Source organism: Panicum virgatum, chromosome 2K, assembly GCF_016808335.1.
Source record: "Panicum virgatum strain AP13 chromosome 2K, P.virgatum_v5, whole genome shotgun sequence".
Classification (NCBI taxonomy): domain Eukaryota; kingdom Viridiplantae; phylum Streptophyta; class Magnoliopsida; order Poales; family Poaceae; genus Panicum; species Panicum virgatum.
Window position 1 is genome coordinate 57,929,563 of NC_053137.1, and position 26,250 is coordinate 57,955,812.

Below are 26,250 nucleotides of genomic sequence, written 5' to 3' on the forward strand. Positions count from 1 at the left end.
TTCCTTCTGAACACCATTCATCACGAATCCCTTTCCCGCTATCCCAACCGTTCACCGAACGCAGTCCAGCCATAATCAATGGGCTCACTCCATATCCATGCAAACCTCCCCTCCTACCCTCGGCACGCACGGGCCTCCCACCCCGGCCTTCCATCTGCGTCCATCTATATAAGGTTGTATGCCTTGTCAATGGAGGAGGCATCACTTGACATCAGAGTTCTAGCTAGTACCTGGCTACTAGCTATCTAGCTAGGCAGCATGCCACGCTTAACCATGACTAGTGGCAGACGCAGCAATGTGCTCTTGCTTCTCCTCCTCGGCATCGTTCCTGAGCTGAGCACCGTTGCCCTGGCCAACATCGGTGGTCGACGGTTTGGCTTTGGCCATGGATGGTTTGATCGTAAATGCTGGTTTGCCGGGTACGTGAAAGGTGGCAAGGGCTTTGGAGGAGGTGGTGGTTTGGGGGGTGGCGGAGGTGGAGGGCTTGAAACGGGTGGCGGTATCGGCATTGGTGCCGGTGGAGGGGGAGGTCTAGGTGGTGGTGGCAGACTAGGGGGAGGCCATGGTAGTGGGTTTGGTCATGGTGGTGGCGTAGGTATCGGTGGTGGTACTGGAGGTGGGTTTGGAGGCGGAGGTGGCGGTGGATTTGGTGGTGGTTTCGGTAGTGGAGCAGGAGCTGGCAGTAGTTTTGGCGGAGGGCTTGGTGGCGGTGGTGGGTTTGGAGGTGGTGTTGGCGGTGGCCTTGGTGGTGGCCATGGCGGAGGCATTGGTGCTGGTGCGGGTATAGGAAGTGGTGTGGGTGGGGGTCTCGGTGGAGGAGGAGGCTTTGGCACAGGGTTTGGTGTAGGAGTCGGTGCTGGTGGAGGTATTGGTGGCGGAGGAGGTTTTGGCGATGGAGGAGGTATTGGCGGTGGACACAGAGGTGGCTTTGGCTCAGGGGCTGGTGTGGGAGGCGGGGCTGGTGGAGGAGGACTTGGCAACGGATATAGAGGTGGCTTCGGTGCAGGGGCTGGTGTGGGAAGTGGTGTTGGTGGAGGTCTTGGTAGCAAAGGAGGTTTTAGCGGTGGACATGGAGGTGGCTTCGGTGCCGAGGTTGATGTTGGAGGCGGCAGCGGTATTGGAGAAGGTCGTGGTCTGTAAGGGGCAAGCTCTGCAAAGCTCTATATATATACATGATGTTATGTTTCTCCTTCTCTGTATACATGATGTTATTGTTTCTCGTAATATGTAACCATGTGGGTCTACCTTGATTTAACGTGTGTGTAAATTTAGATTTGATTGTATCTAGTGATGAATTCAGCTTGAGGCAGTAAGTTTATGTCCACACCATATAATTGTAGGGATGCATGGAGTTAAGTCTTGAACTACATTGTACTATGTATTCCAAAGAATTTCTAGTGAAGAAAGAGTGTATCTATGATTTACTCATCATTTCGAGCTTAACTTCCTGCGAACTATTTGTTGTAGTCGTTCTCGATATTCCACCTTAACGGCATTATTCTACTCTTCTTCCATCTCGCTTCGCCTCGCGAGGACCATGTTAAATGTAAATGGTCCTACACGAGGCCTGATACTGGTGTGTCATGCGACCATGAGAGAATGCTAATTGAGGAACGAGAGTACTCTATCCTGTCTGTGATGAGTGAATTGTCAACCGTGCGGTGTGATCGTGCGCTTGGTCATTGGATTGCAGGTACACGGGCGTCGAGTGTCGACGGAGAGCTGCCGTGGAGGAGCTCAGGCCGGGTGGCAGCTGCGGCGTCCATTCCTGGATCGATGGCGCAAGCGGCGACGGAAGGCGGGTTTCTTGGTTTGCGCCACAAAACCAAGGAGGCGGACGACGGTTGAAGACGCCAAGTCGTGAAGGCACGGGCATCGGTCTCGGGACTGACGGAGGCAACGGGCGTCGACGGCGTCTAGGGCCTCGCTGCGGGCGAGGAGGTGACGGGCATCGGGCGGCGTCTAGGGCCGTCAGAAGGCCGAGGCGGGAACGGCGTCTAGGGCCACAGCGTGGAGGCGGGAATCTTCCCGCGCGAGGAGTTTTGACGGTTTTCTCAAAACCGGCCACCTACCCGGGTTTCGCGGACCCTCCAAAACCGCAAACCGGAACTTCGTCGACGTGACGACATCGCAGCAAAGACTTCGAGTCAAAGAAAGAAACTCTGCCGTCGATTGAGTCTGTACAGCGAGCTGCTGCAGACCCAACCGGTCTGACCCGTCCCATGGACCAGTCCTGACCGGTCTGGCCGCGGCAGCCGGGTATTTAAGTCGCCCCTTCTCCAGGTCGTGGGCTTCGAGTCTCTTGAGTCCTTTTCGGTTTTTTCTTCCCCCTTCCCCTGCTCCAGATTAGGGCCAAGGTCTCCAACGCAAAGGAAGATTAGATTATAGCTAATCTCTTCAATCTAGAGGGTGGATGATGGTGTGGTCGGCTCTAGCCTTTTGTATAGGTGAATTCCTCCGTGATTTTCGAATGAAATTGTTTTGAGATTCACCCGTGTGTGCTGAGCTTTTCGTCCTTCCCTTCCCTTTGCGTTTTGGACTTGATTTCTCCTCTTTTGATGTGTTTCGTGTTTGGAGGAGTCAAGTTCTTCGATTCGTGGTTTGATGGACTCGTTGTGACGATTCTAATCTATCTAGCCTAGTGCCAAACCCGCTGGAATCGCGAGTTCTCATGAATTGGGATTTTTGGGTTCTTGGGAAAACCCCAATTCTCTTTGATCTTCCCTTAATTTCCCACGATCTGTTAATCTTTTGGGAAAGATCTTTTGGGGATATATTTACGGGGTAGATACGAAGCTATCCTCCAAGTTTCGTTGGATTTGGACTTCGTTTGCTCGAGATTTGCATTTGAAGTATTGTTTGCGATCTGTCTGGATTTCGCTCTAGCTCATTATTTAGTTCGTGTTTCCTGTCTTGGCAATTACCAAATATTTTAACAGTTTTCATGATTTTCTCTTATTTTTTCCCTGGTTCCTATTGAAATTTTCTCTTTCTTTTAGCATTCATTCATGGGCTCAATGCTGACTTAAATCAACTTAGACATAGCAAATTAAAAGAAAAACCAAATTTTATTCATACTCAAAGGGTAGACGAGAGTCTGATCTGACGCGTTCTTCGCCTCTGCTTGTTTGAACTCTGCGTCTCTGCCCATGTGCCTCGGCAGCTCGGCAGAGCGTTGCAAAAGTCAACCGCCGTTGACGGTGGCCGCCGGAGCTAGGGCCCGACCAGCTCTTCGCGGCCTGGTTGGCAGATAAGGGCACCGCATCAATGGCGGGCAAGGGCGCGAGGCCGAGGCGGTTGGGAGCCTTCAATGCCTGAGTAACTGCCAGGCCCGTATCTAAGCACGTGCGGGCCGTGCGACCGCACAGGGCCCCCGAATTTGAAGGGCCCCCAAAATATTAGATATACATTAGATATAGTCATGTAAATACTTTAATTTAGTTAATTATTGATACAATTTGTAGCAAAATATGGCTCAAATTACTCCTAAAAGATAAATCATTGTAGGCGTATCACTTATCACTTTCTTTTACATGGGTGCTACTCGGGGTCAGGTGTGTGATCTCGAGTGGACCTATCACAGCACCACAACCTCTCCATGATTCCATATTTTGAACCTAAAATCGGCCTAATAAACCAGGCCCCTCAATGCTTTGTTGCTAAAACAAACTTTTTTTGGAAAAAAAATTTGTTGCTCAAACAATAACAATTGTTCCAGCAATAAAAGAAATTATTCCGGAACAAAAAATTAGTTATTAGACCTTTTGTGATGATTTAACTACCAGTCACACGTGTGACTTCGAACATTTGTGCTTTCACACAGCACATCGCGCTTATCGCGCTTGCCAGCTGCTATCGCTTGGTATTCGCGATCCTGCACTAGGCCACTAGAACCCAGTCCATTGTTTCGCACAGGGCCCTCGAATTTGCCGGTACGGGCCTGGTAACTGCTCCTCATCTGCTAGCTCCCGGCATGCCCCCGTCTCCCACGCATTGCGTGCGCTGCCACTGCCAACCCAGAGGGGTGGTGAAGCACTGGTGAGCAGGCCAACTGCGCCCACAGCGTCACCGTCACCGCACAGGCCGATCGGTCAACCAGCCGCGTTGGTGATTCATGGCGATTGCAATTTGCTGGGCTTCAGCGTCTGTTCACTCGCCGCCGTCGTGGACGATGAATGTCGAAGCGTGGATGCCGACCCGGTCACCTCCGGATCGAGACTGGTCGCATCAGCATCAATGCTACCGGTGGTAGCCGCGCCAACACATTATGGCGGGCGTAGCCGTCCGCACAGTCTGTGCTGTGGACTGTGGAGGAAGACGCTTGATGCAATGCATTCCCGGTTTGCCAGTGGCGGATCGCCCATGGCCCATGAAGATTTGCAGGCCACGCCGTGCTCGCTCGCTCCCGTCGTGGAACACGACGCAGAACGCGAGTACTCTGACGCGAGTACCAAAGTGAGTACTAGAACTACGCTCTTCTAAAAAAAAAGTACCAGAACTACCCAAATAATTGTGAAAGAATCGATTCGATCAGTGGCGCAGTGATGGATGGTGTAGTATCACTTGTTGATTTTTCCCTTCGTTGATTAGTACACTCCGTAAATGAAAACGAAGCACTCACTATATGAAGCTACTGCTCGTACCACTAGTAAGGAACAGTGTTTCATTTCATCCCGTCAAATCAAAGGATTATTGAAAACGAAGAGCAGTAGGGCACCATGCATGCATGCAAACACTTAATGCTCTCCCTACCTCTCACCTGTCCGAAACGCGGCAACTCACAGGCAAGTTGACGATCGTCAACAATGTCGACGCAGCACAGCACTAGACTTCACTCCACCGCCTACTCTCGACCGCTCCCTCCCTCCCTCCCTATATAAGCATACGAGCTCCCCACTTCGAACCAGGCAAGAAGAAAGCACTCCACCTCAAGAACATAGCTAGCGATCAGCGGCTAGCCCGCAAGCCAGCCATTGCCGCCATTCCAAGGATGGCGATGGCCGTCCACCTCAGGAAGCCTGTTTGGGCTATCCTCCTCGTTGCCTTCCTCTGCTTGACATGCTCTGTTTCTGCTCATCATTTCGACGACGACTACGGCCATGGCCCGAAAGGGTACGGGCACGGTCCGCGCTTCGGCCGCGGGCCGTTCGGCCGTGACTGCCGCTTCGGCCGCTGCCGCGGCGGCGGCGGCGGATTTGGAGGCGGTGGAGGCTTTGGAGGCGGAGGTGGAGCTGGGGGCGGCCTTGGTGGTGGCGGCGGGATGGGCGGTGGAGGAGGTGGCGGAGGGGGCGGTGGCCTTGGAGGTGGAGGTGGTGCAGGAGGCGGCTTTGGTGGCGGGGCCGGTGGGGGAGGTGGTGCAGGAGGCGGGCTTGGTGGTGGAGGCGGCGGCGGCCTTGGAGGAGGAGGCGGCGGCGGACTCGGGGGAGGTGGCGGCAAAGGCGGCGGCTTTGGTGCCGGTGGTGGCATGGGCGGTGGAACTGGTGGTGGAGGCGGCCTTGGTGGCGGAGGCGGCGGCGGAATGGGTGGCGGTGGAGGCGGTGGGCTCGGAGGAGGCTCAGGTGGTGGCTTTGGAGCTGGTGGTGGAGCCGGCGGTGGTGGCGGCCTTGGTGGCGGTGGAGGTGGCGGTATGGGTGGCGGTGGAGGTGGTGGACTTGGAGGCGGCAAGGGAGGAGGTTTTGGAGCTGGTGGTGGCATGGGAGGTGGGGCGGGCGGAGGAGGCGGGCTTGGTGGTGGTGGCGGCGGCGGCATGGGCGGTGGCGGAGGCGGTGGGCTGGGCGGAGGCTCTGGCGGTGGGTTCGGCGGCGGAGCGGGCGGAGGCTCTGGCGGTGGGTTCGGCGGCGGAGCGGGCGGAGGACTCGGTCATGGCGGAGGTCTTGGCGGCGGCGGTGGCATTGGTGGAGGAGGCGGCGGCGGCCTCGGTGGAGGAGGCGGCGGCGGCCTCGGTGGAGGGGGAGGCGCCGGGGGCGGCCTTGGTGGCGGTGCCGGAGGAGGCCTCGGGCACGGCGGCGGCCTGGGACGCGGCGTTGGTATGGGCGGAGGCGGAGGCGGCGGCGGCGGCCTCGGCATCGGAATTGGCGTCGGCGTGGGCGTCGGGATGGGCGCGGGTGCTGGCGGCGGCGCCGGTGCTGGCGCGGGCGGCGGCGGGCGTTGATGAGCCGTCGACTGGGAAGAAGGTTGTGCATGGCTGCATGCCCGCATGCAATGCGGCCTGCGTAACGGACGCCCTCTGCTTCCTTTCCTTCCAAACGCTCGTTACGACGTGGTTAAATTAAATTACAGTTGATCTCGCTCGTCTCTGGGAACTGTGTGTCGCTGTGTAGCTAGCGCGTGCTCAAAAAGAGCTCGATATTGTCAGTGTCAACCAACAAGTGCTTTTGTCATAATCCATGCAAAAAAATGAGTCAAGTGAATAATACAGTAGTACTACTGAATTTTTTTCAGAGATTTTCGTGCTTTGGTCGATGGGTGGTCGGAGCTTGTTCGCACTGTGCGCGCGCAGGTTTACCTTACCGACCGGTCCGGCCAAACCGGCGGGTCCGGTATCGGTATACCGGACCGGTTTGGTCGGAAACCGGTTCAAACTGTTTGAAATCAAATTTGAATTTAAAATTCTCTGTGCAAACGGTTTGACCTTTCGGTTTGACTGGTAACACGTCAAATTCAATTTTTTTTGTTTAAATTCAAATGCCCGCAAAGTATACTAAATGAATATTTGTATAACATGTTTTAGCCTAAATGAACCATCTAATCCTTTTTTGTACTACTTTTATATTGTATTTGTATACTTGTGTATGTGTTTTTTTGTTTAACTTCAAATCCCCGCAAGCTATACTAAATAAATGAATTTTTGAGAAAATTTGACACCATTAGATTCGTCGCACATTGAAGTATTTTTAGGAATTTTTTGAGAATTTTTCATTTTTTTAAATTCAAATTTAAATTTTGAATTTGGACATGTTTGATACCGGCCTAAACCGAAACCGGACCGGTAACCGGTTAAACCGGACCGATTCCCAACCGTATGTGAACCCTAACTGTGCGTCGCGATCTTACACGACACCCACCCCAGTACCCTTCGGGGGAATTTTTCCCGTGCGACTGGGTGTGTTTAGTTCATTTTGTAAAATTGTGTAAAGATGTAAAGAGGGCATTTGAAGTACTAAATTAAGTCTATTTGTAAAACTTTTTGCATAGATGAGTTGCAAATCGCGAGACGAATCTAATGATGCTAATTAATCTATGTTTAATCAATAATTAGCGGATGGTTACTGTAGCATTACTGTTGCAAATCATGGATTAAGTAGGCTAATTAGAATCGTCTCGCGATTTACAGCCCATCCATGCAAAAAGTTTTGTAAATAGACTTCATTTAATACTTCAAATTAGCAAGATTCCATTTCACTTTAATATGTTTACGGTTTTTTTGCGTTTACATGTAAACATCTAAACAGGACCTGACACCCGGTGGAATCCCGAAGGGATTCGAACCGCGGTGGGCAGCTCGGCCACTGCCGGAGCTAGCCACCGGACCTTGGTCCGTTCGCGCGGGCGCTTTCTTCTCCGCATCTCTTTCGAACATCTTGATTGGACTGTCGCACACCTGCACGTCAACTGGTCAAGACCCATGCACATGCACATGCACGGCGGCATCGCCGGGGGCACGGAGTGGATGGGCACGGGCTGCAGCTCTTTCCATCTCCATCTCCGTCGGCAGCTGCTGCTGGGGTGTGTTTAGATGCCAAAAAAAACCCTCAAAAATTCAAATTTTCCATCACATCTCCATCACATCAAAACATTAAATATAACAAATAATTTATGCATGGAGTACTAAATGTAGGTAAATAAAAAAACTAATTGCATAGTTTTGATGTACGTTGCGAGACGAATCTTTTAATCCTAGTTAGATCATGATAAGACAATATTTACCACAAACAAACAAAAAATACTACAGGATGCTACCGTGTCCTATATGACTTTTCACATTTACTTTTCCCTCCATCTAAACACAGCTCTGGTCGTAAATGCTTGGGGATGGGATCGCCGTCGGTCACCTGCCAGATTCATTATTGGAGGCGAGCCGGCAAACAGTTTTCTCTGCCCACGCGGTGCACACCGGAGCCGCCGCCGGACGACAGTGGCAGTGGTCCCGCGTATTCTTACCACAGTGGCACTGGAAAACAATGACCCTGTTTGGTTCTGTTAGCGCACAAAAATCGAAAAAGAAATCTCATATGCATATATGAATTTTTTTAGAGATAAATATAATTTTTCGCAACGAATCTAATGACGGTAATTAATCGATTATTGGCTATAGTGATGCCACAGTATCCATTCTCTAATTACGTAGTTAAATGTCTCATTAGATTCTTCAGAGTTCCTAACGTAGAGATTCTAAAGTAAACTGACTTTATTTAACATCATAATTAGCATCTAGCAGTCACTTAACAGGGCCAATGGCGCGTCGGCGGCGTGCTTGCCAGCGAAACCGATCAGGCCCGCGCGCGCCTGCCGCAACGTCGACCGCGACGCCATTGGCGGCCTGGTTTCTTTTCACCAGGTCAATGGCGGGACCTGCTTGCAGCTGCACGACGGCGCCGGGCACCTCGTGGGGCAGGACGACGCAGGAGTTGTTGCCGGACATCCGCAGTACCAGTGCCGGCTCGATCTTGTTGCGTCGCGGAGTCGTCCAGGGCTCCAGGCCCGCCCGGCGGCCAGAACAAGGAGCAGGACGGAGTTCCTGGCCATGGTGGCAATGACAGCCATCACAAACCGACTGCCGTGCCTCGCTAGAATATTCGGATGTCAATTTGAATATTAAAATGCTAATTTAATATAAAACTAATTGTATAAATTGCAATTAGAACTCTAAGCGAATTTATTAAGTATAATTAATACATGATTAGTTGTTGGTTACTGTAGCGATTAGTGATTAAATTATGAACTAATTAGGCTTAATAGATTAAGTCATGATTTATGAAATTAGTTTCTAATAAGTCTACATTTATTACTTCTAATTGGTGTATAAACATGCGATATGACGAGACTTATGACTTAAACTGAAAGAACCAGACAATGCCTTAGGCAGCGTTTAGTTTTCAAAAAAGTTTGCGCAATACCCGTCATATCGAATGTTCGAACACATGCATGGATCATTAAATGCAATTGAAAAAATAATTAATTATACAGTTTAATCGATTCATACGAGATGAATCAAATGACAGTAATTAATTCATGATTAGACATTAATTGTCAAGTAACAACAAAACCTGCTACGGAACTTAAATTCAAACTTTTTCACCGACTAAACCACCCCTTAATTGTGTGGATTTTAGAGGATCGGAGTACAACACAGTAGTGGCCACCAACTCGCATTCTCCATCGGAACTCCGTTACGGCCATGGTGCTGGATTTTGTTGGAAGGGAAATGATTCTCTGATTGAGTTTCTTGTGGACCGGTTACATGGACAACGTTGCACGATCATCACCGTATAAAGTAACAACACATCTGTTTCTGGGGGGTACAATGGTGGAAACAGATTAGCAGAGGACGCGTCTTGATCAAGCGATAATAAATATAAAAAAAAAGTGTAAAACGGACGCGGTATACGCCGTGCACGGTGGCCAGAGCCCGTCCGTACCCGTCACTCCTGTGAAGCGAAGCCCGTGGACGTGGAACACGAGCACCTCGCAGGCTGCTGCCTGACTCATGGATGGAGAGCCCGAGGCGAGCTACCGGCGCCTCCTTCCGGAGCACACTTCCCCGCTGAGTCGCCGACCGGGTCGACTCCTTCCCCTGCAAGTTCCCGCCAATTCGCCTCCCTCCAAAACCTAATCTGACAATTCCCCAAGTCATACAAATGCCCCCACCCATCACCCCTCCAATTCCCCTCCCCGCGACTCCTAACCACCCAGGGTTTTTCCTCCCGCGCCGCCATGCCGCGCGGAGCCGGGGACCCCTCCTCCGGTGAGTCGCCGCCGGACCCTAAACCCCCCTCGCGACCCTAACCTAATCTGATTCCCCCGGAACCCTAACCCCCCTGTCCCCCCCGTTTCCTTCGCAGGATCCAGCCGCGGCCAGCGGCGCCGCCGCGACGAGGAGGAGGACGAGGACGAGCTCCCCTCCGACAGCACCTCCGACTCCGACTTCGTCGCCCATTCCGAGGACGAGGTGGGAGACGACGACGACGACGAGGGGTTCGTGCCCGATGAGGACGCGCCGCCCGCGCCGGCGCCCGCGATGGCTGCGCCGCCGCCTCCGCCGCCGGTGCTGAACCGGACGCGGAACCGGGATGGGAGGAGGAGGAGGAGGGGGAAGAAGGCGAGGGACGAGGATCTGCTGCCTCTGCCGTGGCAGGTGTGGGAGACGGCCAACGAAAGGTGGCTCGACGAGCGGGGGAAGGACGGCGGCCACGGTGAGGTCCCGGACGACGCCGGGGCCGCGGCGGCCGTGCCCACCGCGGACCCGGCCCCGGAGGTGGTCCTCCCGCTCCTGCGCTTCCAGAAGGAGTGGCTCGCGTGGGCGCTGGCGCAGGAGGCCTCCGTCTCGCGGGGCGGCATCCTCGCCGACGAGATGGGGATGGGGAAGACCATCCAGGCCATATCGCTCGTCCTCACCGCGCGCCGCCTCCGGCCCCCGGGCCACCACCACTCCGCGGCAGCATCATCCTCATCCTCATCCTCGGCGGGGCATCCGATGCGCCGGGTCGGGTGCCCGCTGGTCGTCTGCCCGGTTGTGGCCGTCATCCAGTGGACCGAGGAGATTGAGCGGCACACCGCCAGTGGCAGAGCGCGCGTGCTAATCTACCACGGCGCCAAGCGGGGCACGCACAAGTTCGACTTCAACAACTACGACTTCGTCGTCACCACCTACTCCACCATTCAGGCGGACTACCGGAAGCACATCATGCCACCCAAGATCCGGTGCCAATACTGCAACAAATTGTTTTACCCCAACAACCTGAAGGTGCACTTGAAGTATTTTTGTGGGCCTGATGCCGTGCGAACTGAGAAGCAGGCGAAGCAGGAGAGCAAGAAGTGGGGCGGCAGCAGGGGGAAGGGAAAGAGAAAGGATCATAAGAAGGATGGTGATGAGGAGATTGCGGATTTTGATGAATTGGCTGATGAACTGGTCAGACAGTCAAGGGGTCAGTCACCTCTGCACTCTGTGCGGTGGGAGCGGATCATCTTGGATGAGGTGATTTATTTACCTGTCATGCTTCATTTTAATGTTTTTGAGTGATATAATTTATAGTTGCATTTAGAAAATCTCATGAAGGGATCAATTTAGCAATGTGGATACTGTGACAATTGCAAACCAGTGAACTGTTTCTTTGATTTGTTTTCTGGAATATGACTAATTGATTAGTTGCTTCAGTACAAGTTACCTACTGATCTGTAGAAAATGGAGGTGACTTTCTACTATTTGATCTGAGGAAAATTCAAATGGTAGCCTCCATGTAAATTTGATATTATATAGATCAGGGCAGAAAATGCCACCTTCATAGCATTCACAAGCTATCTGCAACTTACTGTTTGTATGGTTAGAGTATCTAGTGCTTAGGAGTTAGGATCCCAGAGCAGTTATTCCATGTTTCACCGATGCTCGAAAAGTTGGTAACATTTGTGTGATCATAGTACCTAAATCAACTCAGTCATGCTTCCTAACTGGAAATTGTTGGCCCTTTTTCCTAACTTATGTCAATCATGCTTTGGATGTGATGACAAGTGTCGTTTGCCTGCTATAATAGCCAATTATTTTCTTGTATGTTTGTATGCCCTGTACTGTTTCTTTGGAGTTGACATATCCAATATCCAAACATAAAATTTGAATATTTGATTACTAATTAGATTAAAAAAAATATTATGCGAAAGTTTTTTTGGCTTATAATATTGTAGCGTACCAAACACATCACATTGCAGGTGTTTGGTAATTTCTGCTTGTATGTATTATTTTGTTAATGTTTGCTGCACCATTTGGATAATGCAGGAAAATTGAGAATTAGTTATGCAAAACCAATGTTCCACAAGGCGCTATTCCGCGCTCGCCTAGGCGCGCTTATGCGCTAGGCGGCAGGGTACCGCCTCGCCTAGGGGGTAGGCGGACCCCTAGGCGGCGCCAGCTCGTCGGCGCCGGCGGGGGAGGTGTTAGGGGCCGGGGACGAGGCAGATCCGGCGACCCGGGGATGAGGCAGAGCAGAGGGCGGCGGCGGAGGAGGAGGCCGGGGACGCGCGCCGGCGAAGGAGGAAGCAGGGTACGGGTGGCGGCAGAGGAGGTAGGGGCGTGCGCGCGGCGGAGGAGGTGGTAGGGGCGTGCGCGCGGCGAAGGAGGAGGAGGCAGGGGCGGGCGCGGAGGAGGAGGAGGAACGGCGGCCTGCGCGTCGCAGGTGGGCGGGCGGGCGGACTGGGCAGAGGCGACGGCGGGTTGGAGGCAGAGGTGATGGAATCGAATGGATAAGGTGGGAGTGGGGTTGAGATTCGGGTTGGGCTGATTTGGTGGGCTGCTTTGGGCCTTTCTTTTCAATTCAAGGCCCACTAGTTCCTCATTTTTCCTTTTCTTTTTAGAGTATATGGTGAAGTATACGTAGTATATTGTACCGCCTAGGAAAACGCCTTGAAACGCCTAATCCCGCTTAATCCCGCCTAGGCTCTAGGTGGTGGGTCACCGCCTAGAATCCGCCTAGCACCTAGCCTAACATTGTGCAAAACCCATAGATTTTGTAGCTATGCATGTCTCCCATGTTTTCTTGTTGCGTCGTTGCTTTATGATGTTATTTAATATCCTTGTTATGTCAAAATTTCTCAATACTGATTTGTGGACCAATAACCTGGTGTCAGATCTAACCATCCAAGGGATTGTTATCCATAAGCCTGGTGTCAGGTCTAACTATTTGTATTCTTTTTTTTTAGCATTGTACCTGGTATGGTATACTACCTCTGTTTTTAAATACAAATGACGTGTAGGACAAGCTAATTAGTCCATCTATTACTCGATGTTTGGGGTTAAGTAGTAGTTAACATACATAACAGATTCTATCAAGTGGAAGTGGATATATTCCAAGTGGGTTCCATTTACTCAATGTTTTTGAAAAAATGTACAAATGTTTGTGTTTGGGAAATACACTTTTGTGATAACTCCAGCAGTGCATAATATGCTGGCATATTTCCTTAGATGTGTATATCAATATTCTGTATTAATAATTGAACACCTAATGATCCTAATCCTTTTCTCAATGAATTGCTCTTTCTTTCCATTTTGTGTGTTCAGGCTCACTTCATAAAAGATAGACGGTGTAATACTGCAAGGGCTATTTTTGCATTGGAGTCAGAATACAAGTGGGCTCTGAGTGGGACACCTTTGCAGAACCGCGTTGGAGAACTTTACTCACTTGTGCGTAACTAATATCTGAACAAACAAAATATAATACCTTCTAGATTATTTGTTCTTACACACTGCTTTCTCAGATTCGCTTCTTGCAAATCTTCCCCTATTCAAACTATTTCTGCAAGGACTGTAACTGTGAGATACTAGATACCAGGTAAGATGTGCAAAGCCTTACTACTTTTCATTAATCTCGTCCAGTGAAGCTAACACCCATTTAGTTGTTACCTTTGAAATGGTAAAGGATACTTTTCAGCTTAAAAACGTGATTTGTCAATAATATACAAGTTACAGCAATCATATAATTTGGGAAGAAAGTAGAAAATAAATGTTATTTTCTTGCAGTTATATTGCATAGGCTACGAGCTTTCACTGTCCACCTCATGTCGTTTATTCCTTTGGATTGAAGACCTGATCATCGTACCTACATTCTCCTGCAGTATGAAGAAGCAGTGCGACTGTGGTCACTCATCTGTTAGGCACTTCTGCTGGTGGAATAAGGTGAGCTACAGGGTCCAGTAATGTCACCTTAGTTTTGTGCGTTATTTGTTTGTCATGTCAGTGTGCTGACAGAAAGCAAATATTTAATAGTACATAGCAAGGGCAATACAGTCAGGTTCAGCAAGTGATGAAGGCAAAAGAGCCATGATGCTTCTGAAGGAGAAAGTTCTGAAAGGCATAGTATTAAGGCGCACCAAAAAAGGCCGGGCTGCAGATCTTGCTATTCCACCAAAGATTGTGAGTGCGCAGTTGCTTACATCTTCACTGTAACACCCTTTTATTTTCCTCATTTACATTCCCTTTATAAGCATTTAAATTTTTACATGATAGGTGACTTTGAGGCGGGACTCTTTTGATAAAAACGAAATGGAATTCTATGAAGCTTTGTATACTCAAAGCGTCACACAGTTTGATTCGTAAGTTGTCGCTTCCTACTTGTGCATACAGAGTTACAGACTAGCAAGCAGATTTCTGTGGTTATAATGGAGATGGTCCTTCAAAAATGGGATATTCAATTTGCTCTGAGCAATGAACCCTTTCTTCTAAATTCATGGTTCCATTCAATTTGAAATGGAGCATGCTTTTTTTTTTTGGTGTATTCACTGGAACTGGATGGCATTTGTTAAGTTGTTCTGTTAATTCAAATGATCTTTTCCTCCACTTGCTTTTCCATGCAAAAATTAGTGATTTTTTTTACTTTTGCACTTCTTTTCTGCAGATATGTAGTTGCTGGAACACTGATGAACAACTATGCTCATATCTTCGATCTTCTCACGAGGTTGAGACAGGTGAGTTGTTAACATTTCTGATGGACAGACAAATCTCCTTAGACAGAATCCCATGTCCAGTGCCTCATTCATGTAGAATTGCACCTTTAACTATTTTGAGTTTGGAAAGTAACATGTTGCTTGTCCTGGCAAAATTTTAGGCTGTTGATCATCCCTACCTTGTAGCATATTCTAAGACAGCAGGACCTCGTGAAGCATTTAAAAATGAAGGAAATGAGTCCATGGAAAGCCAATGTGGTATATGTCATAGTGTGGCTGAAGATGTTGTGGTTAGTAGATTGCCCCTAAAAAATGAGAATAGTTAGCAAAGCGTATACGCTATTCATTCTTGTTTTGCGCTGATGAGAAGCTGACTTTCAGTCTTTCACGCGTTGACTATTTTGGTAAAGGTTACCTCTTGCGATCATGCATTCTGCAAGACTTGTTTGATGGACTACTCTGCAACTTTGGGGAACGTTTCATGTCCATCCTGTTCAGTACCTCTTACTGTTGACTTAACAACAAAAGGTTCAGTTGAAAAGGTAACTCGTAGTGTCAAGGCAAACGCTCTGGAATACTGAGCAGACTACCGAGCCTTGAGGATTTTAAGACGAGTACAAAAATTGATGCCTTGGTAAGTCAGACAATTGCTATTGTATTTTATGTTCTTTCTACTTTGTTGTATTATGATGCCATGTTTTTATATGCAACTCGCTGAAGAAACCAAAATATGGTTAGGCATTATTCTTTATATGTTCTGTAAGAACCTTGCAGACCTAAAATTTCACTAAATTTGGATCGAGTAGCCACATGGGGACTCGCAAGTACACATGATTCCACAGTTGTGACAGTAAATTAATGGAGTGATTAGTCCGAATACTGTGGCGATTGTATATTTATGTCTCTTTGGAGTTTAGAGGTCATGGGAGCATACAAAGTCACTAGGGACCTGGAAGTCTACACAGCACATTTTGGCCTAATGTGATGGAATTTAGAGGCTTAATCTCCCTTAGATCTACTACCAGTAAACCACTGCTGTGGCTGTTTCTTTCCTCATGGCTGACCAGCAGAGCGCTGTAGTGTATCAATCTATGAGTATTACACCAATCACGATCATTCCCATAAACTATCTTATCTCTGACCTTTTCGCCCAATTATGCAGAGAGAGGAGGTACGAAACATGATTGAGCGTGATGGCTCTGCCAAAGGGATTGTGTTCAGCCAGTTCACATCATTCTCGGATCTGATTCAATTCTCCTTGGAGAAGGTAAGTATTGATAATTTGCATACCCTTGCGGTCTTTTCCATCAACAGTTGAAAATAATTTAAGATGATTTGGCAGTCCGGCATCAAGTGTGTCCAGCTGAATGGGGCCATGAACATCACCGAGAAGGGAAGAGCCATAGACACCTTCACCAATGACCCAGACTGCAGGATCTTCCTGATGAGCCTGAAAGCTGGAGGAGTAGCTCTGAATCTCACTGTTGCATCTCATGTGAGCTTTGTCAATTCTTTTCCCCCCATTACTTTAAGTAAGCATAGTTCCAAATAGAATTCGGTGCGCCTGTTTTTTTTTTCTTCCTGATAGTGGATTTATAACATGCTGGATAGGTTTTCCTGATGGACCCTTGGTGGAATCCAGCAGTGGAAAGCCAAGCCCAGGATCGCATCCACCGAATTGGACAGTTCAAGCCAATCAAGTTCAGTAGCATTATCTTTCAATGCTGATTAATTGAATCATTGGTCATGTTTTCTCTGGGCCATATCCATCTGTGTTTTCAAACTATCTTGTGGTTGTGGTACGGCAGGAGCACGAGGTTTGTGATCAAGGACACCGTAGAAGAGCGCATACTGCAACTGCAACAGAAGAAGCAGCTGGTGTTCGAAGGGTAACAACTAAATCTCTCTTTCCCGTCCAGCATCGCGTACTAATGTTTTCGCCGCCTGCCTGCTGATGTCAGTGCTGTCCTTTCTCCTCTCTCTGCCGCAGCACCGTGGGCGACTCGCCGGATGCCATGTCGAAGCTTACGGAGGCAGACCTCAAGTTTCTGTTCCAGATCTAACTGCTGCTGGACATGAGTAGCGTAGCGTACCCTAGGAGCGCCGACGTGCTGGAACCCTGAGACCATCAAATGTTAGCATAGCTTGTCGACTCTCAAACTTCAGTGTAACTGACAATGATTAGGAAGCCATCCCTAGGCAGGCCAGAGTACCCTTGAGTTTTGGAACCTGGGCGATGGTAGTAGTATCCCTGCTCATTGCGCGTGCAAGTGGAACGCGCTTGGAGCAGCCGTTTGGGAAAGAAGAGGGTGTTATTTGGCGTGATTCTGGGTGCAGGGTCGGGATGCCGCTTGCCAGCCCAGTCAAGAGCTGGTGGCATATGTGTGCGGTGCCTCATGGGTCGTGCGTAATCGTGTGCGCTGAGGAGCACCTGAGACCCGCAGGAGAACCGGGTCGGCGGGTCCTGTCCGCCGATTGCGATGCCGTACCTGCCTCGCGCAGGCGGGCGCCAGCGTCGCATCAGCCGGCACCCGGCAGGTGATTTGTTGCAGGCCGGGCAGGACCGTGGGAGCGGCAGTGGGGCTGGCTGGAGCGGCCTTGGACCACCATTGCCTCAAGCGCGAGCCGCGAGACCTGGATGACTCTGCGATATACCCGAATCGTTTGCTTGCTCGTCTCCTGTTCTGTGACGGTGGAGGCCGCGAGAGCAGTGGATGCACAGGTGAGGTTAGCACTAGCAGTCTGACAGTCGCGCCTGCTCGGGCGATCTGATTGGCCAAGAGAGAAGCACGGCGGATAGATAGGCAGCAGGCAGGGCTTTTGTCTGCAGCAGACTGCCAGGGCAGCCTCTCTGCCGTGGATGGACCTCACAGCCACAGCCACAGATGTATTCTCATGCGCCGCGTAGGTACGGGTGAGGGCGACAGGCGCGACTGCCACCGAAGGCCAGCGGTTGCTCTGCTGCGGCGGCGTCCAGTCCAGTAGTACTAGTGTACCAGCGCCGTGAAACGGATTCCCGTCAAAGTCCAAAAATGCGGCGTCGCATGTTCGCTGTTTCCATCGTACTACACGAACCCCTGATCAGGCGGCGAGGCGACAGCGACAAGCCTGGCCGGCGTCCCTCGTACTACGTCGGGTATACGCGAGACGACAGCAAGACACAAACCCCTGATCAGATCTCTCTTTGCTTTGACTCGTGTGGGCACTGAGCAGGGCAGTGCGTCGTCCCGTTGTGACCAGTGGCGCCCTCGTTGTCTTTGACTCTGCATCGGCACCAGCACTGGCACATGACGTGGACGTGGACGAGCGACTTGTCGAGCCATTTCCTAGGACGCAGCGGCTAGGCTGCTAGAGCCGATGCCCCCGTACGGAGACGCGCGCAGGTGAGGGGAGTAGCGTACCCCTTTCATCTCGCGGCATAAACGCCGGCACCTAGCCAAACAAGAAGCAACATCATTATACTGTATGATATATATTGTGTTGTACCAAAGGTGAGTTGAGTTACATTGATAATTAATTTAATTCCACGGGCGGGCCCATCAAGGCGCTCAATTATCGGCGAGGGCGAGTTGCCTTCGCGTGGCGCCAAGCACACCCCCTGCAGTGAAGCGATCGCTCCAAAGTCCAAACACACCAAGTACGTAGTACACTCTATAGAAATAATAATGGCCGGCCTAATTAACCGCCGCTCGCGTGAGTCGGAAGGGACCGCGGCCTGGTGTTGGTTGCTGGGGACTCGGAGGAGGCGCGCGCGCGCAGGCGCAGCCCATGGCCTGTCGCCGTCCCGTGGCGATTTGTTTGCGAGACGCCGCGGTGGGCACGGCGCATCATCGTTGGCGGCTTGGTGCGCTACTGGAACTCCCAACTTTTGGGTTCGAGTCCTTCCCAGCCCAAACAAATCCTCGAAACATTTGGTGATCAGATTCCCAGTGATCGGCCTCGCCGGAATCGATCCGCTATGAAATCCGCCGTGCCACGTCGCCCTCCGATTCCTCACGCAAGAATCGCGCCCCCCCGGGACCCCACCACGCTAGATCTGGAGCAACCACATCATTTTCCTTCTCCGTGTGGGGCCCGGACTACGGCACCGGCACCCTATCCATCCATCCATCCATGCAGTGCAGGTGGTCGGGACAGGCGGAGCACCAAGAGTCTGGTATGGTAGGTACGCTGCCATCAGCCGACGAGCATGGTTGCATGCACGCTAGGTATGCCGTGGTTTTCGACCCAGAACACCCAAATCTTCTCCGCGTCACAGAAAAAAAAAACTCTCTGTGCCCAGCGACTCTCTCTCTCTCTCTTTCTCTCCCTGCCTGCTCCGCCGGCGATTAAAGTGGCGGTGGGCGCCAGCCAGCTCCGGGCTCCGGCGTCGTGGTTGTCCCGTCCGGGAGCGGCGGCGGCCCGTCCGGCCGTCGCCAACCGCGCCCACTCTTTCCCGAAAAGGGCCCTGATGGATCCCTTCGGCTTTTCTCCTTACTCCTACCTGCCTTCCGGATTCGGAAAGAAAGACGGAAAAGGCGGCGAAAACAGCCTAGCAGCCTAGTCAAACCCCAGATCGACCTCGAGTGCATTATTGTAGTGCTAGTTCCCGGCCGATGCAAAAGGATATGCTTGCTCATGGGAGAGGTGGAGCGTTTCAGGCTTGCAATTTTGTAAAGGAGTGCTCGGTAGTGCTGGCCGCAGCAACCAGCAAGTAAATTTTACTGTACATCGGACTTGATGCAGCCGCAATCTCAGCTGCAGCCTAAAAGAGCTGAAGCGAGCAGACTCGACATCAATCTCCAGCAATTTGATTCTATCGGTGAGTTCATTTATCCTCACGATTCTTCCCTGAAGAGGTGATGTATCCAATTAAACTTAGCATGCTCTCCAAATTACTAGTATATCTAAAAGAAACATTATTTTGTAATTGCATACGATCTTACTTTTTCACTAAAAAAAAGGTTCCTACTCCGTCCCAGCTAGTAAGTCCTGATAGCAAGTTCAACCTACAAAGAAAGCAGTGCGAGGTTTCTTCCCCTCTACTTTTCACTCATATTTTTGACCCAATTGCGATTTAGGCTTATAAACAACTATCACAAACTTAAAATGTGACCTAGCAAATTTAAGCAAATAAATACGAGTGCCCCGGGCATCTCTTTAATTGAAACATTGGAAAGTAGTTTTAATTTCCTTCCAAAGAAAACTTTCCTTCCATAAATATATGGATATGCCATCTTTGACTTTTCATCATCTAGAAGGTCCTCGAGTAACGCTACGACCACACACTAAAGTTCAAAACCACGCCTGCCAGAAAGTCTGTTACACAATTTTTCACTACCAGTCTCCTGTATTTCATACTGTGCAAGAGGCACGAGCCCAAAATTTTTCCAGGCAGCTACCTAAAATTTTCACATGCTATTCAAACAATGTTGTTTTCTTTATAAATTAGGTTTTTAAACAATTCTTTGATGAAAGGTTTGTGACACCAAAATAATTCTTTAAGATCCTAAATACTAGCACCAAATCGACGCTCTCCGCGCACAAACAAGCCCCAAGATCCGCACTCATGAGGGGTTATTTGGTTCCAGAAGCTAAACTTTAGACCATGTAGAATTTTAGTATTTAGAAGTATTAAATAAATGTTAATTATAAAACTAACTGCAGAACCATATGGCTAAACTACGAGACGAATCTAATGAGGTATATAAACCCATGACTAGCGGATAGTTATTGTAGCATCACTGTAGCAAAATTATGGATTAATTAGGCTCGTTAGATTCATCTCGCGAATTAGCACACAGCTGTCAAAAAATATTTATAAATATATTTTATTTAATACTATAAAATAATAAAATTTCTTTTGATGTGACATGGATTTTAAAAAATCTCTATAACCAAACAAACCCTGAGTCGGATCTGAAACCCCCCTCCGGCCAACAACCAGCCGCCGGGGACAGTGTGCGCCCGAGGCCGTGGCCCGTGGCCTCCTGCGACAGTACCAGCAAAACACCGGCACGCCACCACCCAATGGCCATCCCGACCGGTGGCTCCTGGGCCCCACCGCTGACACGGCCCTGACAGGGACCTCCCCGCCAATGTTTCCTGGCTCCTCCTTCTCTCCCTCTGCTGCTTCCCCTTACCCTGCACGGAAATGGATGCCGCGTGAAGATCTTATTTAGACGCGTAAATTTTTTGGTATAAAATATTGTAGTATTTTTATTTGTATTTGATAATTATTATTTCATCATTGGTTAATTAGACTTAAAAAATTTATTTCGCAAATTATAAACAAATTATATAATTAATTATTTTATTTAGTTATATTTAATATTTTATATATGCGTTGAAATATTTGATGTAATGGAAAATCTTGTAAAATTTTGAAATTTCGAAGGCAATGCCGAAACCAACCAGTGCTCCATGTCCCAAGATCTACGCAAGCAGAAGCAGTGGCCGGGAGCCAATGATTAGCCTCCGCGGGCCGCAGGAGAGCTTCATCTTTTGACATCATCAGGCGTGGTAAAAAAAAAAACTCTGCGACGCTGATGACCATGACTGATCGACCATTCACCGCGCGCGCAAAACTGCAAAAGGCATGCCCTGCCTTGCCTTGCTCTGCGGTTTCAGTGATGATAAGTGGCCGAGGAGGAGGAAGGGAAGAGGAATAGAGTAGACCAGGCGTTGCACGGTTGCAACCAAGCTGCAGCCAGCCACTGCATTTCCACGGTGATAATTGCTGGGGTCAAATACTCGTGTAGTAGTCGTGTGTCTGTTTCATTTGGCAAGATGTTGAGATGCGCGAGTTGCGGGAATATCTGGGGTTTTTTTTTAATCTGCGGTGATTCCTTTTAAAGGAACTGCGGCAACCCTTGGGTTGCCAGAGTTTTATTATTGCATAAACTACATGAATATTTACAGAATCTATGGTGATGATTCATAGAGAATACTGTGTTACAAAATCTATCGTATTTGGATAATACGCGGAGTTATCAGTGCGTTGCACCCTTCTTAATTTGGCCCACTGAAACTACTTGGAAATAGGTCACAAAACTACGCTATCAAGTCAATTCCGAGCTACCATTACCTGAATTCCCTCATAATTGGGTGAGAGGTGCCGCCCACTTGCCAGTTTTTGCACACCAACCAGGGCCTTTCATGTCACGAGATGGAGGAAGGAGTTATGTAGCTCACCTGCTAGAGCCAAAAATGACAAGGCCCTGTTTAGTTGCCTTCAAAATTCCAAAACTTTACAAGATTTCTCATCACATCAAATGTTTTAATGCATACATGAAGTATTAAATATAGCTAAACAAAATAACTAATTACACAGTTTGTCTATAATTTGCGAGACGAATTTTTTGAGCCTAATTAACCCATGGCGGGATAATAATTACTAAATACAAACGAAAGTGCTATAGTACTTTACACCCAAAAGTTTACGCATCTAAACAAGGCCCAAGAGTAGCTAAAGAGGAGTGTGCTAAAAAAAAGCTAAAGAGGAATGCATGACTCTTAAGTGTTAGAATTTTTTGGTGGTCAAAACGTCAAAAATCCAGAAAATAAAAAAATGGAAAAAAAAAGATAAGGACGCCGTGCTCCCATTCCGCGCCTTGATCGGAGGCGCAACCGTACACGTGGTTGCGGCCCCAGGTCGCCCAGTGCCATAATAAATAGTGGGGCTCAGCCTTTGGAAAGTTAGGCTAACTTAGTCCAAACCCTAGCCGCCCCACTACAGTCGAGCCGCCCGATCCGTGGCGGCGCTGGAGCCTCCTGACGTCGCCAACCCGTCGCCGCTGTCCCTGGACAGGCCAGTGGCGACCCGAAGGGAGACAGTACCCTCGACCATCTCCTTCGACTACGTCGGGTATATCTACAGGAACGACTACGGCTCCTACATCGCTCTCGTCCCCAACCAACCCAACCAAGATGGGCAGTGCATCTGCTACGTCCGCGATGCCGCTTCTCGCTGGTCTAGATCTAAACTCATTCTTGTACTTTAATGGGTTGTGCTCATATTTTTTAGGTGCTAGATCCTGGAAATGTTTAAGTATTAAGTCATGTTTTTCCTACATTAAGTGCTCCTTATCTTATCACAACTACCAATCCTACTCTTCTGCCAATAGTTAATTGTATTATTGCATCAATTTTTCTCTCTGAATTAGATACATGACACTTAGTTTGGAAACAAACGTTTTTACAGCTTGCGGAGGTGATTCTCATATCTAGTTATAACTTCTCCCACCAGCTTAAAGTTAACACGCATGCATATAATGCAAATGGAGGACTTTATATTGAAGTGCACACGTCCCCTAACAAAACAAAGCATGATGGGCCCACCCGAATGTCATGCTCGAGTGCTCGACATCTCTCATCTCCCTCGCTTTTCATCTTTTTCTCAAATCCTAACCATCATCTCATCTATCTTTCTTAACCATAGCTTCAGATTGTCATCACTGCTGCAAATGCTCGTGTATGACTCTTGCACTGTCTAACATGATTTCAAACACCGGCCTTGTTTCTGAATCGCACAACCTACTATTGTAAGGGCCATGACCACCCTAGAAGCATTGTACCCTTTGTTGGTATGGCATGCTCCTTGGAGCTAAACCTGATGTGTTCATGCATGAACAAACAAACTAGAAATGTGGTAATATCTTTACTTTTATAAAAAAACATATTTATTGTTTTTGGTTGGTTCTAGATAAGAATTCTTTTTGCAAATAATTTGTGTATGCCAGACAGCCAGACACTCTACTTTTACCTATATAGTTCCTTTCAATTTTGTACGCAACTCCTAATAACAATTAATATTTAGAAAAAAATGACTACCTTTGTTACTACCTATAATTTTTTGTTGGATTTTTTTTGCGATGAATGGGGCAACCAGTGTCTAGTCTTAATTTGATGACCAGAGCACCCATGAAAATGTTGTTTTCTCCAAATGTAGGGTTGGTGAAATCTTGACTTAATCTCAAACAATCTTGATTGATGAAATGTAGGTTACATTGATCTAACTTAGTACTAGACTACTTGTAATAGCTTTGATTATACAGATCTATGCCAAAAAAAAAATCAAGATCGTTAAAAAATTTTGGCATGAGGATATAAATTTCCGTGCCTTTGTGCTACACATTGAATACCGACATCATGTGCTCGCTAGTCAACAAAAGATTAAAGAAAACGCAATATAAAATCCATGAGGCCCATGCGAAATTTCCTGGTGTAAAGTGAAGCGTGTGCCCCTAGCAGGGTATGTGGGAAAGGAAAAACTGGACCCCGGCAAAGACGGGAATGTATTTTTTATATCGTCGAATAAAAAACAGCAAGAAATTGTCGTGCTGTCAGAAAAGATCGAGAGCAGGGAGAAAAATAAAAGGAGAGAGAAAATGTGAAAGCGACTCGGTCCAGCACCCATGTAGACCTTGTCCATGGACCAAAACCCAAGAAACAGATCCCGAGTCTACTGGCCTCTTCGGCGCCAAACGGGCTGCTCAAAAGTTTGGTTGTGTATGTATTTTTCAATATAATCATCCAGAGTCTCAAAGTCTTGGCTCGCTATAACTAATTATATGTTTTTATTTAGCTACAATACATGTTTGAAAATTCAAGTTGGGAAAACAAAAGGATGGTTTATGGAATTATCAAAGAAATCATTGTATTTGTGCTACCAAATACTAACATATTCTTAGTTCAAAAAGAAGTATTACATAGATATGAATCATTGTATGTAGAATTTACATAATAAATTTTACTTAACATTTTCCAATAATTTGAAACACCAAGCTAGTAAAAGCTCCTTCAAATCTGTTTGACTGAAAAATATCATCCTCTTTGCCAAGAGAATGTCTGAAAAGTGTAAAAGCAGTAAAAAGACCTCCATATTTGATTAAGAGAAAATATCCACTTTGCCATAACATAATGCTTGAGACATAATAGAAGATTTGCCCAAAACCCAAAACCAATACCTTCTAGATCTCAATCTAAAACCACATGAGATTTAAGTTTAGCTAATAATTTTCATGTCCAAAAGATGATGGTTAACATGGAAGTTCAAAATCCATTAATTTAGTCGGTTAACATGGAAGTTCAAAATCCATTAATTTAGTCTTACTCCTTCCATCCAACAATAATCCATGCATAACATAGGGGCACCGATGCTAAGGACTACTAGATCACTACGTAATGCATCTAAGTTGCCGCAAATATTATTTTGTCACCTTTCACATTGCATTTCACTGGTCCTGTGCGTCCAACCATCCCTGTATAATTGTGCCTTCCTTGCACAATCGAGCCATCAGTTATTTTATCATTAACATGCTCGTTGATAAATAATGGCAATGCATCAACGCAGCATGCACACTACGACCCTGAAAAATGTTATTATTAGACGAAGGGAATATCGATATTGGAACATTAGGCAAATCTACTGAACATTTATTTTCTGAGTTAACCATGGTATAAATAGCGTATTTATACTTTTCAAAAATCTTTTGATCTTCAAGATGATCGATACTCCATCACCAAACACTGGCAGAAGTTATATGCAATTCAGGCCCCGTTTGGTTTGCCCTGTGCTAGTGAATAATGACACTTTGACCGCTAATTACAGTGTCAAACAAAGTCAGTTTACAAAACTAACTTCGGAACTCCCGCGCTAGGAACTCTGAAGAATCTAATGAGGCCTTTGATCGCGCGATTAGGGAATAGTTACTGTAGCATCATTGTAGCCAATTATCTATTAATTACCGTCAGTAGATTCGTCGCGAAAAGTTATATTATCTCTAATTTTTTTTTACAAACTGACTTTATTTACTGTTTCATGCATAAAAGATTCTCTCGTAGAATGGAATAGATAGGGTGAATCAAACGGGCCTCAAGTCGAGTAGTCCGCAATAATTTCACCCTTCCATGGACCAAGCTCATCGTTCTCCCGCCGGAGGAGAGAGAAAGAGAGTGAGAGCAGCAAAAGTAGACTAGCCGCAGTGGTTGGTGCAAGCAAGGTTAACCAAACCGGTGGGAACCGGTCCGGTTTGACCGGTAACCGGTCAAACCGGTCCGGTCCGGTTCCGGTTCCGGCCGGTACCCCAACCGGCCAAAATTCAAATTTTAAATTTGAATTCAAAAAATGAAAAATTCCCAAAAAATTCCTAAAAATACTTCAAGGTGTGATGAATCTAATGGTGTCAAATTTTCTCAAAAATTCATTCATTTAGTATAGTTTGTGGGAATTTAAAGTTAAATCAAAAAAGAAAAAGAAAAAAATGGGCCGGCCCATGAAGGCCCACCGATCAAACCGGTCAAACCGGCCGGTAAACCGGTCAAACCGGCCGGTAAACCGGTAAAACCGGCCGGTAAACCGGTTGCACGGGAGCTTTTGAATTTCAAACCGGTCAAACCGGCCGGTAAACCGGTAAAACCGGCCGGTAAAACCGGTCAAACCGGCCGGTAAACCGGTCGGAACCGGTTGCACGGGAAAATTTGAATTTATTTGAATTTGAATTTGAATTCAACCGGTTTCCACCGGTTACCGGCCTAACCGGTCCGGTAAACCGGTACCGGAGGGCAGCGGTAACCGGTTTCGGTTGGGATTAAAAACCCTGGGTGCAAGTCGCTAGGAGAGAG

General features: G+C 48.1%; 1 protein-coding gene and 1 pseudogene across 2 annotated transcripts; both read left to right on the forward strand.

Annotated features, from left to right (window-relative positions):
• Positions 1 to 273: 273 nt before the first annotated feature.
• Positions 274 to 1,140, forward strand: LOC120695502 (glycine-rich cell wall structural protein-like). The gene has a single exon (XM_039978732.1). It carries the CDS (start codon positions 274 to 276, stop codon positions 1,138 to 1,140), a length of 867 nt encoding a protein of 288 aa, XP_039834666.1.
• Positions 1,141 to 9,663: 8,523 nt separating this feature from the next.
• Positions 9,664 to 16,971, forward strand: LOC120689287 (annotated as a pseudogene). Its single transcript, XR_005681213.1, has 15 exons — positions 9,664 to 9,964; positions 10,062 to 11,194; positions 13,265 to 13,387; positions 13,462 to 13,535; positions 13,819 to 13,879; positions 13,970 to 14,116; positions 14,210 to 14,295; positions 14,598 to 14,667; positions 14,808 to 14,936; positions 15,057 to 15,280; positions 15,809 to 15,913; positions 15,989 to 16,141; positions 16,258 to 16,346; positions 16,455 to 16,535; positions 16,637 to 16,971. The product of XR_005681213.1 is annotated as a DNA repair protein RAD16-like (transcript).
• The last annotated feature ends 9,279 nt before the right edge of the window (positions 16,972 to 26,250 follow it).

What these genes read in the sequence shown, in the direction of transcription:
- LOC120695502 (XM_039978732.1), top strand. Translation starts at nt 274, where the DNA reads ATGACTAGTGGCAGACGCAGCAATGTGCTCTTGCTTCTCCTCCTCGGC.